Below are 16,636 nucleotides of genomic sequence, written 5' to 3' on the forward strand. Positions count from 1 at the left end.
CGCTCTGTCGGACACGGTCAAATATCTTTGCTAGTTGAGGGTTGATGAAGGCATCGTCTGAAACACAGAAACACAACAGGGTTTGCATCCACGCTGCAAAGCTGCAGACTTGGTGCCTCTGTGGGTTTACGGAGAATACTACACACGATACTTGACAAAATGGATTTATAATAAACCAGCTCGATGTTAGAGGTACAGAGCATCAACAGCCTAAAAGCAACAATCATGGTTATACGGTACAAACCGCTTACAGTCATCACGCTTTTAGTGATCAAACACTGATACCGATCACAAGTCCCCAGACAGAATCATTCCTATGCCCACGCGGCATGAATAATCCAGTTATTAGGATCAAACAGTCCACTTAAAGCGATCATACTGGGTATTTCATACATGGGAAATAGAAAAAAAAACATTTTGAAACCAAGGTAATTCAGGAAATCTATCGTGAAAATTTCCACTTACGCCCATGACATCAAACGGCTCCACCTCTGTTCCGAAAAATCTACCTCCGAGATCACCAGACAGCCAAAATTGGCTTAGGCTTACTTTAATTTCTAGGCCTCGGCCTGCAGTTATTAAAATTGTGCTTTCGGCAATGCTAAGCCATGTGACTTTCACCTGTCGTGGTGAAAGTTGTGGTGTGAAGCAGCTTATATTTTGTTACAGTATTAAAGCAGACTGTCTGTCGTTCACTTGAATCCAGTGAAATAAAGAAGAAGTCTGATTCATTTCATTATATTTATTCAATTAGTGTGCACATGTTGATTAGGTGGTCATCCCGGGGGGGGGGGGGCAGAAGGATGTGACCACAATAAGAGTTTCCACTATAAGAGACATAATAGTGGTGTAAATGTGAACAAGGTGCAGCAAAGAGCCATCTAAACAAACATCATCATCACCACCATCATCATCACCATCACCATCATGAAAGAACACAGCCACCACACAAATGCTTCATGGGAACTAACAGCATGCCTAAAGCAAACCTCTGACTGTGCAAACCATTTGGCAAAAAGTAAAAAAAACAAACAAACAAAAAAACAAACAAACGCAAAAAAAACCTTCTGATGTTTTCTTCTTTCCTGTTCATTCTTTTGAATGTGCACAAGAGACACATGAAGGAGGCCCGAAAGTTGGAAAGATAAACACATTGTGTAGCAACTCAAAGCCAAAGCCGTCTGACGTCTGACTCAGAGTTCTGTCTCTGAAACCACTGGGACCCCACTACTCCCCAATGCTTATTGATAGTCCCTGATAGTCAAAGTAAGCTAATACTATTCATCCCTCACAAACACCCGCCAGATAAAGAGCATCCTTGGTATTCAGCCTACACATAAAAACGTCTGTTTTTCTGCTGTGGCAGAGGAGCAGAATGTCAGCAGTGGGTCTACGAGCACATCTCACCAGTTCTGACCTTCACAGATGATTAGATAATTGTCTCCCTCACAGCTGAGAGGGTGGAATGGGAATGTACCAAGCACTGAAAGACAAACTCTCTGTTTGCATCTCTACCCCTTCTCTCATTTCTGTCAGAGGAGTGGACTGGCAACAACAGAGGAGTGTGTGTGTGTGTGTGTGTGTGTGTGTGTGTGTGTGAGCGAATGAGAGAGAGAGAGAGAGGAGAGAGCGAGAGAGAAAGAGAGGGGGGCTGTCTTCCGCATTGGTACAGAATTACTCCAAGTTGTATTTCTCTCCAAGGCGGTGAAGGGTCAGTTCTTAAATCAGAGACTAAAAGGGTACCAACCTCACACACCTACGTGGCAGGGCTGGGCCCAAGAAGTCAGATCGAATACTCGTGTGTTCAAGATGGATCGAGACTGCTTAAATCCACCTTTTAAAAATCCAAGTGCTGTTTTTGGCACTTACTAAAATGACCAAATTGGTGTCTGTGAATGTTCTCATTCATCCAGGTCATAGTTATCCAAAGGAATTGAATCAAGTGCAACTGGACTTGGTTATATCCAGTTGCACTTGATTCAATTCCTTTGGATGACCCAATTAGTGCATAATTATTTTTTTGTTGCATTACAGAAATGGGGTTTGAACTTGGGGTTCAGCTTCTAGTTGTAGTATTATTATTTTTTTGTTGCATGCACCAATAAAATAATATTGTAATATTGTAATAGTAATAAAAAAAAAAATAACCCCAAATTCACATAAATGGGGCTTGAATTTGGGGTTCGGCCTCTAGTTGCAGTATTGTTTTTTTGTTGCATTACAAAAATTGGGCTTGAATTAATACATAATTAGTTAAAATATGGCGGTTAATACCGCTATTCATCCCGATTAACAAAACAAATTGAAGGTTTATTACCATTGTCCTATCCATTTGTACCGTGGTACCACCACCTCTGCACCATGATGTTTACGGTGGGCACAGTTGCAATCTCTTCTGTCTCTATAGCGTTTGTTTACCACAAGTGTCCCCTGACCCTTTCCCTTTGCCTATGGTATGGCATGACATGTGTGCATGAACCCGAGTCAGCACGGGTATGTATGAGATGGCCAACGGTGGCCTGACACCAAAAGTGGTAACATAAAGAGTTGTAAACAAGGGCAAAGACGGAGCCGAGGGTAAACACATGTTTCTATTAGTATCTTAGATCTAACGTAACACAAAACCTCAATGACAGACACATGCTTACACAACCAGAAATGGTTGCGGACAGATTGGGTGGTTTAACACTGCTGTCTGTGAGATGAGCCAGTAGACTTAAGGTGGCGCTGCCCCTTCGACAGTAACCAGACATGTGTTTGTGCGATATCATTATTTTGTTTGTTTGGCTTTTGTCTGAATTGGGTTTCTGTGTGAATGTGTAACGATAGTGGATATACATATCATTGTGATACTCCCTACTCTGCCCTACTGTCTTTCTATTTTCCCATGTTATGCATAGTTTGTTACCTGAGCCATCTGTTGTTCTCTGGCTGCTATCTGCAGCCAGAGAACAACAAATTTCTGGGGGTGCACCTGGCAGACAACCTGACCTCAACCATTAAAACCTTGGCCATCGTTAAAAAGGCCTAACAGCGCCTCCATCCCCTCCGGAGACTTAAAAGAGCAAGCCTCCCCCATTCCAGCCCTCACAACCTTCTACAGGGGCACCACTGAAAGCATTCTAACCTATGGTCTCATTTCCTGGTTCGGTAACGGCAAAGTGACCGAACAACACCAGCTGAACAGGATAGTGAAGACAGCCAACAAGATCATTTGTGCCCCTCTCCACTTCCTGTTGGAGATTTACCATCAACACTGTGTTCACAGAGCCTCCAGCATCATTAAGGATCCCCACCATCCTTCTCACAACCTGTTTTCCCTCCTGCCGCCTGGGAGGAGGTACAGGAGTTTCTGTACTAAATCCAGCAGAATGCTAAATAGCTTCTACCCACAAGCAGTCAGGATTATTAACAAACTGTGCCCCCCCCCCCATGGTCATGCCCATCCACCTACCCTCTTAACCCCCACCCCAATCAGTGCTGGTCACTTGTTGACAGGCAACGGCTGTCAACATTTAAACTGAAATGGCACTTGAATGGACTGTGTTGTTAATTGTTTGTGCTTGTTTGTTTTGTTCTCTTTTAAGGAATTTTTGGATGTGTATTTTTATCTTTTCTGTTGCACTGCTGTGGGCTGGGAGAAACAGTATTTAATTTTTATTTATGTGTGCAGGTACATAAGGAAAATGACAACAAACTAAATCTTGAACTAAATTTTGAAATCTTGAATCTTGAATTTTTATGCTAATCGCTGTCCTGGTCATATATTAATACATGCACATTCACATATACTGTGAATGTTTTATAATTGGTTTTGTGTTTTTCAGTTGTTTATCTTTCTAGCAATCTCAGTCAGTAATTGCTAGCTTAATATGCGTATAGCACTGTAGGCCAACTGACTTCATTTCATCACCTGCATCTCAAAGGCCCAATTGTCTTTCTGTTATCAGCTTGTGTGGTTTATTGCGAATTTAGAGGAGAGAAAAGTTTGTCATTTTGCCACAACTGTGTTTTCATTTGTACGTAGTTTTATACAATGATCACTGATCGTTAGAAAATCAGGGGTCCCACAATACAAGTCCCACAATATTATGTCATGTTAATCTTGTGTATTTGTTTATTTGATGTATTTATAAATCCACTATACAATCCTACTTATTCTTCTTTTGGCTTATTCCCTGTTTCTCAGGGGTCACCACAGCGCATGTTATAGTTTCCATTGGTACCATGTGAGGGCACAGCACCAATGGCAGCCGTTGTTAACCCGGGCTTGACCGATCCTGTATGGAGCCTCGATCGATCTGGTAGGGTTTTGTCAATCCGCATAATGATTTGGCAAAATTTTATGTCGGATGCCCTTCCTGACACAACCACTAACCCTATGGATGGGGGTGCAAGTAAAGTGCTGGATGCCATCCCAGTATTCATGGACTTTCGCCCATGCCTGTCACCATTCCCACTATTAAAATGTATAGCTATTTGTTGTTGGCTCTAGTGTGATAACAAAAAGGGCATCTGTCGGACCGAGCAAGAGGCCGTCTGTGTGATTTTGTCCAGAATAAGAGGTTACAGATGCTCACTTTGGACTACAGCTCCAGGGAACGTCATCTTATATTCTGTCTATTCTCTCCCCACATTCATCCGTTGTGCGAGAGTGTGTGTATGTGTGTCTATCACGCTTACCTTGTATGCTGAGCATCTGACCCAGTTTCAACGCGGCTCCTCTGACTTTGCACAGGGTTCGGACGATCCGCTCAGCATTGGCCTCCGACAGGAAGGGGCTGGAGTCCAAAACTGCCTTCTTATCACCTGCAGGAGGAGAGACCGCAGAGACCTCCGATCAAAAACAAAACAAACACAAAAAAAATACAACAACAAAAAAAAAAACCCCAGCAATGTGTAGTTCAGAGCTAAGAGTCTGTGTTTCCAGCCAATGCTTCAACTTTTGGATACACTGTTCTGCTTGAACACCATGCTTTGCTCCCCCCCCCCCCATCCCTACTGACTAAATATTCCACTTGGTATCTATATTTAGGCCAGAGAAAAACATTCACATCAATGGAAGTATTCATTAAAGAAAACAAAGTTTTTTTGTGTTTACGTGGGAACGCAAGTATGTCAGTAGGTCATCAGGCATCGGATGAGGTGTCTCGTGTGTGTGTGTGTGTGTGTGTGTGTGTGTGTGTGTGTGTGTGTGTGTGTGTGTGTGTGTGTGTGTGTGTGTGTGTGTGTGTGTTTCAATCAATATATGGCAGTAGGTCATCAGGCATCTGATCAGGTGTGTCTGATGTTGTATTCAGAGGCTTTGACAGAAGGGGATTTAACACACGCACAAACACTAGCAAGCTCCCTTGCAAGGGTAACCGACTGGGATTTAAACACCCACACAGACACACAAACATCATACATTGGCTTCTTTACTCGGTCACAGCTGAGCTGTGTTTGGATTAGTGGATTTGTGGTGCATTACTGGAATGCCTATTTAGGTTGACTTGGTTACAGGGGCCTACTATGCTCAAGTGCTCTTGAGCAATTCCTTGCAATGCCCATATGTATCAAATTATTCCAAGAATACTGAAGCCCTGTCAAACATTTGCAAAATTAGTAATGAAAGTTGGATCTATCAAAATTTTTGCCAACCACATCGATACACACTGGTTGTGTTTCAATGGAAATCCTATTTTGGCCTTAACTCTCTTTTAGTCTTGTTAGTTTTTGCATCCTTATATCCAAAACTGCCAATGTCTCCGTGTAAATAAATCAACAGACTATTCTGAACATACATTTGTATTTACCCCAGAGAAAGTGAACTTCACACACTTTTTTCCAGCAATGCTATGCTTTGCATTCATGCTTTAATGCAAGTTCATAGAAGAAGAATAAACTAGAATACGCTTTATTAATCATTTTGTACATACATCCAAATGAAATTTACTCTCTGCATTTAACCCATCCCAGCTGTGTAGCTAGGACCAGTGGGCAGCTGCCGAGCAGCACCCAGGAACCAACTCCAGTTATTTCTTCCAACTGCCTTGCTCAGGGGCACATACAGCGGTATGAACCCTAACGTGCATGTCCTTTCGATGGCGGGAGGAAACTGGGGAGCCCAGAGGAAACCCACACAGACACAGGGAGAACATGCAAACTCCACACAAAAAGGACCTGGGATGGCCTGGGGTTCAAACCCAGGACCTTCTTGCTGTGAGGCAACAGCACTAACCACTGGGCCACCGAGCCGCCATGCTGTTGTGATTGGAATATGACATTTACAAGCACAAAACAGCAAACATGGAACACCTGAATATAACAAATTAATTAAGAATATTTGCGTACTTGTGAACACAAACACACGGATTGATATCCAGAGCTGCAAGAACAGCCTCTCGTATAGTTTAGTTGCAGTCTTCAGTGGAATTTCGAGTCATTCCAACTGACTGTTTATGTCAAATCCATTAGGTACAAGCCATCCAGAGTCGTGTGTAAACAAGTATGTGTGTTTTGCATGTGCAGTACCTTGCAGCTCATTGGATCTAATGCTCTTCTTGGCAACTTCAGCCAAAGCTCCAATACCCAACCCCACAGCTAGACCTAGAACAAACAAACAGACACAAAAACAGGAGACTACATGACTGCATAAGAAAATGATTAAAATGGCCTATGACACAGACACATACACTATAATCATATGTACATAAACACTGAGTTACAAAACTAGAAATCATAAAACTTATGAAAACCGCCTATTACTAGCTGCTTGATAATGGATCGGTATACCCCCATCAGTGTGTGTGTGTGTGTGTCTGTCTGTCTGTCTGTCTGTCTGTGTATGTGTGTTAAGAGATTGTGGCCCTCAGAGAACATGTACTCTATGTAAATGATGTGCACAGAATAAGATACATTAAAGATACCAGAAAACATTTGGCAAAATAATATTGTTTGGTCAACATATTTTTGCGGAATGACAAAACTGGTTGCAGCTGGGGGCGTCTGGGTGGCGTAGTGGTCTATTCTGTTGCCTACCAACATGGGGGATCACCGGTTCGAATCCCCATGTTACATCCAGCTTGGTTGGGCGTCCCTACAGACAGAATTGGCTGTGTCTGCGGGTGGGAAACCGGATGTGGGTATGTGTCCTGGTCGCTGCACTAGTGCCTCACTGGTCAGTCGGGGCGCCTGTTTGAGGGGGAGGGGGAACTGGGGGGAATAGCGTGATCTTCCCACGCGCTACGTCCCCCTGGCAAAACTCCTCACTGTCAGGTGAAAAGAAGCGGCTGGTGACTCCACATGTATCGGAGGAGGCATGTGGTAGTTTGCAGCCCTCCCCGGATCAGCGCGGGGGCGGGGAAGCAGCGACTGGGAATGCTCAGAAGAGTGGGGTAATTGGCCGGATACAACTGGGGAGAAAAAGGGAGGGAAAAAAAATCCCACCCAAAAAAACAAAACTGGTTGCAGCTGCATTTCTGCATGCTCAGGTGTAATCTATGTCTTGATGCATGCTCAATAATCCAAAAATCAGAAGGTTGAATCAGTTCATCTGGATACAATGTTTATTGACAGAAACGTTTCATCACTCATCTAAGTGACCTCTTCAGTCTAAACTGACTGCAGGTATCCCCTCCCTTATAAACAATACAGTGGCATAACGACTGAAACCAACAACCAGTTCGTATGTAAATATGGGCGTGACCATTAACTAGAGTTACAATGGCCATGTGTACTATTCACAGAGGATTTGGCAATGTTACGACCATCCCATGTGGGCGGCATGGCACAGGAGGTAGAACAGGTCGTCTAGTAATTGGAAGGTCGCTGGTTCGACCCCCAGCTCCTGTGGAGATCATGTCGAAGTGTCCTTGATTAAGACACTGAACCCCTAACTGCTCCCGATGAGCAGGTTGGCACCTTGCATGGCAGCCTCCACCATCAGTGTGTGAATGTGTGTGTGAATGGATGAATGTGAGGCGTACACTGTAAAGCACTTTGAGTGGTTGTTAGACTAGAAAAGCGCTACATAAAAACGCAGTCCATTTACCATCCCGGAATACTACACATGGCCATTGTAACTCTAGTTAATGGCCACACCCATATTTGCATATGAAACTGGTCGTTGGTTTCAGTCGTTATGCCACTGTATTGTTTATAAGGGTGGGGATACCTGCAGTCAGTTTAGACTAAAGAGGTCAAGTCAAGTCAATTTTATTTGTATAGCCTAATATCACAAATGACAAATTTGCCTCAGGGGGCTTTACAGCCACACAACATCCTGTCCTTAGACCCTCACATCGGATAAGGAACATCTCCCTAAAAAACCCTTTAACAAGGTTATCCAAAGGAATTGAATCGAGTGAAACTGGACTTGGTATATGTCCGTGAAGACATTTCACCTCTCATCGAAGAGGCTTCCTCAGTTCGTGCCTTTCTGACTAGACCAAGCTAGTCTGACTGGCTGGTGATGAAACTCAGATATTTATCCTCTTTGGAGTCGTTATCAGAGCTAACGATGTCCATGGCTCTTTGTGTTCCGATGTGTAGCAACGCCCGTCGTTATCAGAGCTATTGATATGCGTGGCTCTTTGTGATCCGATGTTAAGCAGCGACGGCCGTTGGCGGTGTTAGTTTCGACTTCATTGTTCAGTGGTCATGAGAGTCGTTGGAGCCGTTAGTGACCGACTGTTGTTCTTGGAGGCTAGGCTTCTTGAGTCTCCTGGGTAGAGATGAAAGGACGGAATGTAAGTGGGAGATAGGACCTCCGCTGTTGAGGGATGGCTTTTCCAGTTTCGCATAGATGGCTTCCTTCATCCCTCTTTCAAACCATCTATCTTCCCTGTCCAAAATGTGTACGTTGCTGTCCTCAAAGGAGTGTGTCTTCTCCTTTAGGTGTAGATAGACTGCTGGGAGCTTGGGAGAGAGTTCCCTCTTCTCCAAAGGAATTGAATCGAGGGCAACTGGACTTGGTATATATCCGTGAGGACGTTTCACCTCTCATCCAAGAGACTTCCTCAGTTCGTGCCTTTCTGACTAGACCAAGCTAGTCTGACTGGCTGGTGATGAAACTCAGATATTTATCCTCTTTGGAGTCGTTATCAGAGCTATTGATGTCCATGGCTGTTTGTGTTCCGATGTGTAGCAACGCCTGTCGTTATCAGAGGTGTTGATATGCGTGGCTGTTTTGTGTTCTGATGTTTAGCAACGCCCGTCGTTATCAGAGCTATAGATATGCGTGGCTCTTTGTGATCCGATGTTAAGCAGCGACGGTCGTTGGGGATGTTAGTTTCGACTTTGTTAGTGCTCCATTCAGTGGTCATGAGTCACTGGAGCCGTTAGTGACCGACTGTTGTTCTTGGAGGCTAGGCTTCTTGAGTCTCCTGGGTAGAGATGAAAGGACGGCATTGTAAGTGGGAGATAGGTGGGGTCGCAGACCTCCTCCTCTGTTGAGGGATGGTTTTTCCAGTTTCGCAGCCGCAGGTTTTTAAGCTCCCTTCAGGTGTTTGTGTTCTTCCCACTCAGGCCCAACGGGAATAACAAAAACACCTGAGGGGAGCTTTAAAAACCTGTGGCTACCCCAGTTGGACCTTTGTGAAAACTGCAACACGTTCCAAAAAGACCAACCGGGTGAGCGACGAGGAGAAAAGGAACAGAAGGAATAGCACAGTCATCCCGTATGTTTCTGGGGTCTCCGAGAAACTCAGGAGAATTTTTAACAAACACTGCATCCCGGTATACTTCAAACCCAGCAACATACTCCGACAAAGACTGGTTCATTCCAAAGACCGTGTACCACACATCCAAAAAAGCAATCTGGTGTATGCTGTACAATGCAATGAGGATTGCACTGACCTATACATAGGAGAAACCAAACAACCACTACACAAACGGATGGCCCAACACAGAAGGCCAAACTCCTCAGGACAAGACTCAGCAGTCTATCTACACCTAAAGGAGAAGACACACTCCTTTGAGGACAGCAACGTACACATTTTGGACAGGGAAGATAGATGGTTTGAAAGAGGGGTGAAGGAAGCCATCTATGCGAAACTGGAAAAGCCATCCCTCAACAGCGGAGGTCCTATCTCCCACTTACATTCCGTCCTTTCATCTCTACCCAGGAGACTCAAGAAGCCTAGCCTCCAAGAACAACAGTCGGTCACTAACGGCTCCAACGACTCTCATGACCACTGAACAATGAAGTCGAAACTAACACCGCCAACGGCCGTCGCTGCTTAACATCGGATCACAAAGAGCCACGCATATCAATAGCTCTGATAACGACGGGCGTTGCTACACATCGGAACACAAAGAGCCATGGACATCGTTAGCTCTGATAACGACTCCAAAGAGGATAAATATCTGAGTTTCATCACCAGCCAGTCAGACTAGCTTGGTCTAGTCAGAAAGGCACGAACTGAGGAAGTCTCTTGGATGAGAGGTGAAACGTCCTCACGGATATATACCAAGTCCAGTTGCCCTCGATTCAATTCCTTTGGAGAAGAGGGAACTCTCTCCCAAGCTGGACAACGTGCAATGGCTGTTGTGTTTACACAATACAACATTGAAAGAGGGTAACAGAGTTATAATGGACTTATAAAATATATGAAGAATATGATGAAGAGGATGCCAAGCAGTGTCCAGACTGAGGTCACTTAGATGAGTGATGAAATGTATCTGTCAATAAACACTGTGTCCAGATGAACTGATTCAACCTTCTCAGATTTTATCTGGTTCCTGCACTTTGCATTCAGTATTTTAGTACACTACGTAGGTTTAGTGGCTGGTACAAGCCAAAACAGATCATTGCACTTCTAAATGCCAACATAGAGATGAGACTTCCTTCTGATATTTTTCTAATCGTAAGTAATTCTAATTTCAGATAAATGACCAAACATATATTTCACATTCAGTACAATGGTAAATAACAAGTTAAAGGAATGCATGGTGCTCTGAGAGTGCAGAACTGTGTGTGACAGACAGAAAGGGCGCTCGAGTCTCGTCTGTATGTTTATTCCTTCATGCCCCTTGCATTATATAACTCCAGATTACATAACAGATTTGTCAGCTGGTATTTGAAGCATAAATTTTGAGGTACTGTATGTGTGTGTATGTGTGTGTGTGTGTGTATTCACACATCTCTGCTTTGTATACAAGCTGACTCAGCATGTTTCCTCATTGGTCAACACCTTTCTCCCAGACCCTCTCTGCCCGAGGGCGGTTGGGCCAGCGGTAGCGAAGCTGTGCTTGTGATCATAATAAGACCTTGCATGCATGCACACGAACGTGCGTGTTCGTGCTCACGTGCACAGACGCCAAAACACACGCCACTTCTTTCGCTCTCTTGCAGGGAGAAAGCAGAGCTACTCTGCTTGTAGCACCTCTTGCATCACATCTCTGGTACACGTGTAGGTACATAGTATATGTATGTGTGTGCATCACAAGAAACAGGATATGTTGGCAATAACCCGATCTCAACATGAGCTAGCGGGCTGTGCAACTCCCTTCCAGCTACATGCAAGCGTTTCTTGCTGAATCAGAGCAGGAGTGACTGGCTATCATTCACCATACCTGAGGACACAGTGTTCATGCAACCGCTGCAGTCCAGCAACACATTTTTCTGTGCAATTAGCTTTAACTGTTTATTGCATGTGACATTCCAAACCAGTTGAAACAGGGAATAAATGGTTTGTTTTCCTCCCCAGTCGATAACACAGTTTAACTATTGCCAAAGATAATGGTTGTGGGCAACAAAGTCACCATAGCAAAGTTCATTTAATTGCTCACGCTTGCGGATGTCATTGGCACCTACTTGCCAAGCTTCCAACTGCACAGTGCTGTGTCTACTCACATGAAAAAAGAAACAGTTCACAGTGAAGACGAGTGAGAGACAGTTTGTGTAAACTGTCAACAATTCCCCTCCCCAAAATCCTTCCACCTTTTGCCTTTTACAACTACTAACATGCAGAATCAATGCCAGTTGAATGTCTTGCTTCGGATACGGCGTGATTGCCCAAAAAGTCACATTTGCAGTGAAATTTCACTGCTGAAAAACAAGACAATGTGGGAAGATGGCAGCGCAAATTCACGTTTGCAGCACCTTCATGCAGTACCATCCATGCAGTGTCTTTGTCCACATCTGCATCTAAGTTTGTCTTTGTTTGATGGCTGGGAGCACTGGCGTTGAATCGGCTGGGAGAGCTTGGTCTGCTGCATCCTGTGGGCCCAGGGACCACTGCCCTGCCCGGAGCTGTGCCCAAAAAGGTAACACCAAGGGCGGTCTGACAGGACGCGGAAGCAGGGCAGGCTAAGCTAACTGCTAGCCCATGCAGACTGGCAGTTCCGATAACACCGAGGGTGGTCTGGCGGCAGCCTCGCCTAGCGTTCATGTCTCTATGACTGTGTTTTTAGCGTCATCGTGTGGCGTGCGGGGATGTGTGTTGAAGGTGTCTGGCTGGCTAGGAGAGCTGGCGTTGGATTAGCTGAGGGAGCTTGGTCTGCTGCATTCTGTGGGCCCAATGACCATGGCCCTGACCGGAGCTGCACCCGAAGAGGAAACAGCGAGGTCGGTCTGACAGGATGCGGAAGTGAGGCAGGCTAAGCTAACTGCTAGCCCATGCAGACCAGCAGTTCCGACAGTCATCCTGGCTTGTGGTCATTCTTCTGGACAGTGATTTTTTTTGTTTAGTTTATATATATATGTTGGTTTGGATATATGTGTTCTTGTAGTTTTTGGATATGTGTTTTTGTCTTTCTCTTGCACTGCTGTGGACTGGGGAAAACAATGTTTCTTTTCATTTCATGTGCGCAAGTGCATAAAATGAAACATGAAGACAAATCAGTTCAGTTTCATTCCTAGTTGTTTTGCATTCTTGGTTCTACAGTATGGCCTGAGTTCAGATCTGGTTTGACACTGCGGTGGCCATTGCTCTGGGATCAGCTTTGCATAGTTTACATTCTGTCTCTAAGCGTCTCTGCATTTCTCCCTGGTTTCCCTGTTGCAACCCACCTGTTGACATGTCCATCAAATCTCTGCAGCAGTGAAGCTACAAAGTGCTGCTGTCATCGGGGATCCAATTTATTCTCTACATTTTATGGCACATTATACAGAGTGACAAAATGTCATCACAGTTCATTTCATGAGTCATAGTCTGTGTGCTGTAGAGCACAGGTTTATATATATCAGTATGTGTGTATAACTTTTTCCATGCTTAGGGGTATTTCTGGTGCATGCATATGTGTATGACAGCAGGTACCTTCAGCTCTTTATGCAGTTGATCACGCGCACACACACAGTTTATAACAGCTGATTGGCTGAAAGACTAGGCCATGGGGTCAAATAGAAGATTAACCTAGACAGACCAATCTGACTGCAGAGTACACACACACACACACACACACACACACACACACACACGGATTTAAATGCAACTAAGGCTGACTTGGCTTCACTCTGTCTCTCTATTGCGTCCTGTGAGTCACTGTCAGTTTGTCTGTCTTATTTTTGTGTGTGTGTTTCCCTCTTTGCCCTCGTGTCCCTACGGCGTCCCTTGATAGTTGGAAGGATGACAGATGACATGGGGTCATGAATTCAATTCACAGATTCCATTCAAAACAGTTTGGCGCAATGTTTTGAAAAGAAGCCAGGCCCCCGCATAGCTAAAGTATTCACAACACAACCTTTTACCGTCCCTAATCCTCAACAACACACGTTTCACATTTATGCTCGGTGTTGTTGTGACCTCATTGAAAACAGGTGAGTGGTTTGTGAAGGCCTGCAAAGACATATCAAGGACAAAACAGACTACCCTGAACCCGTTGACCCCATAAAGACAGACGGTTCAAAAGAAGCTGAGGATTACATGGCTGAATGACATCTTCCGAGTCAAGTCAATGTCAAGACATTGCCATCTTTTGCCCTCTGCAAGCTTGCAGAAACCCTGAAACTCATAACCCCATGCTTTGCTTGGCTCCAAGTATTAACTTCAAATAAAACGGTTCTTCGTTTCTGTTCTGTGCAAATATAACTGTGGTAAACTGGTATTATTGATGATATTGCCAATCAATGCAATGACAATGGTACAATTTAAGTGAAATCATATCTTTTTCCAAATCATGCGATAGCTTGATATACTACATATGATGATGTACAGTATTACTGAAATAAATGGGGTAAATGGAAATAAACTGAAATCACAGACAAGTTAGGGTAAAGTGTGTGAAAGTAAAGAGTAAAATGTTGAACAGAACAGAGGTGGAGAAGGAGGGAGAGAGAGAGGAGAGAGAGAGAGAGAGAGAGAGAGAGAGGAGGAGAGAGAGAGAGAGAGAGAGAGAGAGAGAGAGAGAGAGAGAGAGAGAGAGAGAGAGAGAGAGAGAGAGAGAGGTGGGGGTGGGGGGGTGGTGGGTTTTGAAGTTGATCACAGGCTGTCTAACCAAGAGTCATGGAGGAGTTCTAATCTGTAGCGTAAAGCTGAAAAACAGGCATTTCTGTTTAAATGGACACCCCAGGCTTAGTCCCCACAAAGAAACAGAGAAGAGAGAGAGAGAGAGAAAGGGAAAGAAAATCAATATAATAACAGGTAGATAATAAATGATTAATAAGTACTACTGGTAACTAATTACCAATCTGGTTTTTTATACTCCACCTGTATATGTTCTGATTTCTTGTATCTGTCTATCTATGTATAAGTATATGTTCGGTATATGTTCTGATGTCTTGTTGTTTGTAATGACCTGCTTTGGCAATACAAGTGCCTATTTGTCATGCCAATAAAGCACTTTAAAATTTGAATTTGAGACGGTGGGGGGGGGACAGAGAGAGAGAGAGGTGTGTTTTGAAGCTGACTGCAGGGCTGTCTGACCAACAATATATTTCCTCTTTGGAGTCATGGAAGAGTTATGACCTGTAACATAAAGCTGAAAAACAGCATTTCTGTTTAAATGGACACCCTGGGCTTAGTCCCCACAAAGAACAGAGAGAGAATGGGAGACAGAGAGAGAGACAGAGGCAGAGGTGTGTTTAGAAGCTGATCGCAGGCCGTCTGATCAAGAATATATTTCCTGTTTGGAGTCATAGAAGAGTTCTGACCTGTAGCATAAAGCTGAAAAACAGCACTTCTGTTTAAATGGACACCCCAGGCTTTATGCCCCACAAAGAACAGAGAGAGAGAGAGAGAGAGAGAGAGAGAGAGAGAGAGAGAGAGAGGAGAGAAGAGAGAGAGAGAAGAGAAGAGAGAGAGAGAGAGAGAGAGAGGAGAGAGAAGAGAGAGAGAGAACCGGAGGAGAAGACGAGAGAAGAGAGAGAGAGAAACGGAGGAAACGGAAACATAAGGAGGACTAGAACATCCTGGATGTGTATGGTTTTACCATTCAGTATAAGATGATATCTTTGTGAAGTTAATGAGTTCAAGTACTGCAAACAGCCATCTGGCTGATATTCTAAATATAGATGGTTTCGGGGTCACGCTGTGTTTCTTTTTTCGTGGCTTTGCTGACAACCTTACAAACAAAGTATCAGTGAAAATATTTATACACCCACAGGTTTTGACAGAACAAATGGTCTGATGAGATGGGCAACCAAGTAAACAAGTAGACAGGTAGATGAATAAAGAGAGAGAGAGAGAGAGAGAGAGAGAGAGAGAGGAGAGGAGAGAGAGAGAGACGAGAGAGAGAGAGAGAGAGAGAGAGAGAGAGAGAGAGAGAGAGAGAGAGAGAGAGAAGAGAGAGGGGTTACTTACCTCCAAAGTGGCCAATCTGCTAAGTCGTGTCACTGGCACTTTCCTCTCTCTGGCTCTCTCACTTAACTAAAGCGACAGGAAAAAATAGATTAAGGCTAATTTTCTATTGGAAAAGTGCAAAGATTGTGCGCGCATGTGTAACTTAAAACTTACCATCTGTTTGTGAGGTTTGATTTCAACTCTTTTGCTCTGTCTGGCTTTCTCCATGTCTTCAGCTGTAAGCCCCCCAACTGTGGAGGGGTCCTGATGGTACGCCCTGGACTGTCCAACCAACTGCCTGACCGGGTAGTGACAGTATGGCTCTCCCAGGACATGACTGCTCCATCGGTGATGGTAAAAGCTGGGCTGTCCAAGTAAATGCCTGCCAGGAATAGAATAGAATAGAATAGAATAGAATAGAATAGAATAGAATATAAGTCAAGTTAGGTCAATTTTATTTGTATAGCCCAATATCACAAATTATAAATTTGAATAAAATAGAGTGATTAATATATCAGCCTTTAATGAAACTAGCTAAATTTTGTTGGGGAATCCAATGTAGAAAAGTAGAAACTTTGGTTATTAATATGGCAGATAACAGCCGTATCCAAATTTGGTCATGTAAACACACACACACAAGCGCTCACTCCCTCTTTATACCTTGCATCCTGGTGGTACGATCTTGTGTGTCCAGTGAATTGCTTACTGGGATCTCTGTAGCCCTCAAATAAAGACTTATTTGCACTGACATGGCCTCCTTCTGCTGCTATGTTGGGATTTGTTGCTCCCTCTCCACTACTTCCTAATTCCTCTGAAGTAAAGCCTGGCCCTTCCTCCCCAAACTCCGAAGCATCCATTCCTGTGTTATCTGGAGGAAAGTCGAACTCTGAGTCTAACGATGAGGTTTGCTGTTGGCCGGACAACTCCTGGAAAGA

At 44.1% G+C, this 16,636-nt stretch overlaps 1 protein-coding gene across 1 annotated transcript in view; it reads right to left on the minus strand.

Moving 5' to 3' along the window:
• The window catches only part of coq8aa (coenzyme Q8A, genome duplicate a), a 36,903-nt gene that overhangs the window by 9,599 nt on the left and 10,668 nt on the right, over nt 1-16,636 (minus strand). Inside the window, exons 4-9 of the mRNA XM_056294489.1 lie at nt 16,362-16,627; nt 15,876-16,083; nt 15,728-15,788; nt 6,514-6,594; nt 4,684-4,809; nt 1-57 (exon numbers count right to left, since the gene is read on the minus strand). The exon at nt 1-57 is cut by the window's left edge and continues 29 nt beyond it. Of these exons, the coding sequence (XP_056150464.1) occupies nt 1-57; nt 4,684-4,809; nt 6,514-6,594; nt 15,728-15,788; nt 15,876-16,083; nt 16,362-16,627 (799 nt within the window). The remainder of the gene's footprint in view (nt 58-4,683; nt 4,810-6,513; nt 6,595-15,727; nt 15,789-15,875; nt 16,084-16,361; nt 16,628-16,636) is intronic.

The sequence above is a fragment of the Lampris incognitus genome, chromosome 15 (genome assembly GCF_029633865.1).
Source record: "Lampris incognitus isolate fLamInc1 chromosome 15, fLamInc1.hap2, whole genome shotgun sequence".
NCBI lineage: Eukaryota > Metazoa > Chordata > Actinopteri > Lampriformes > Lampridae > Lampris > Lampris incognitus.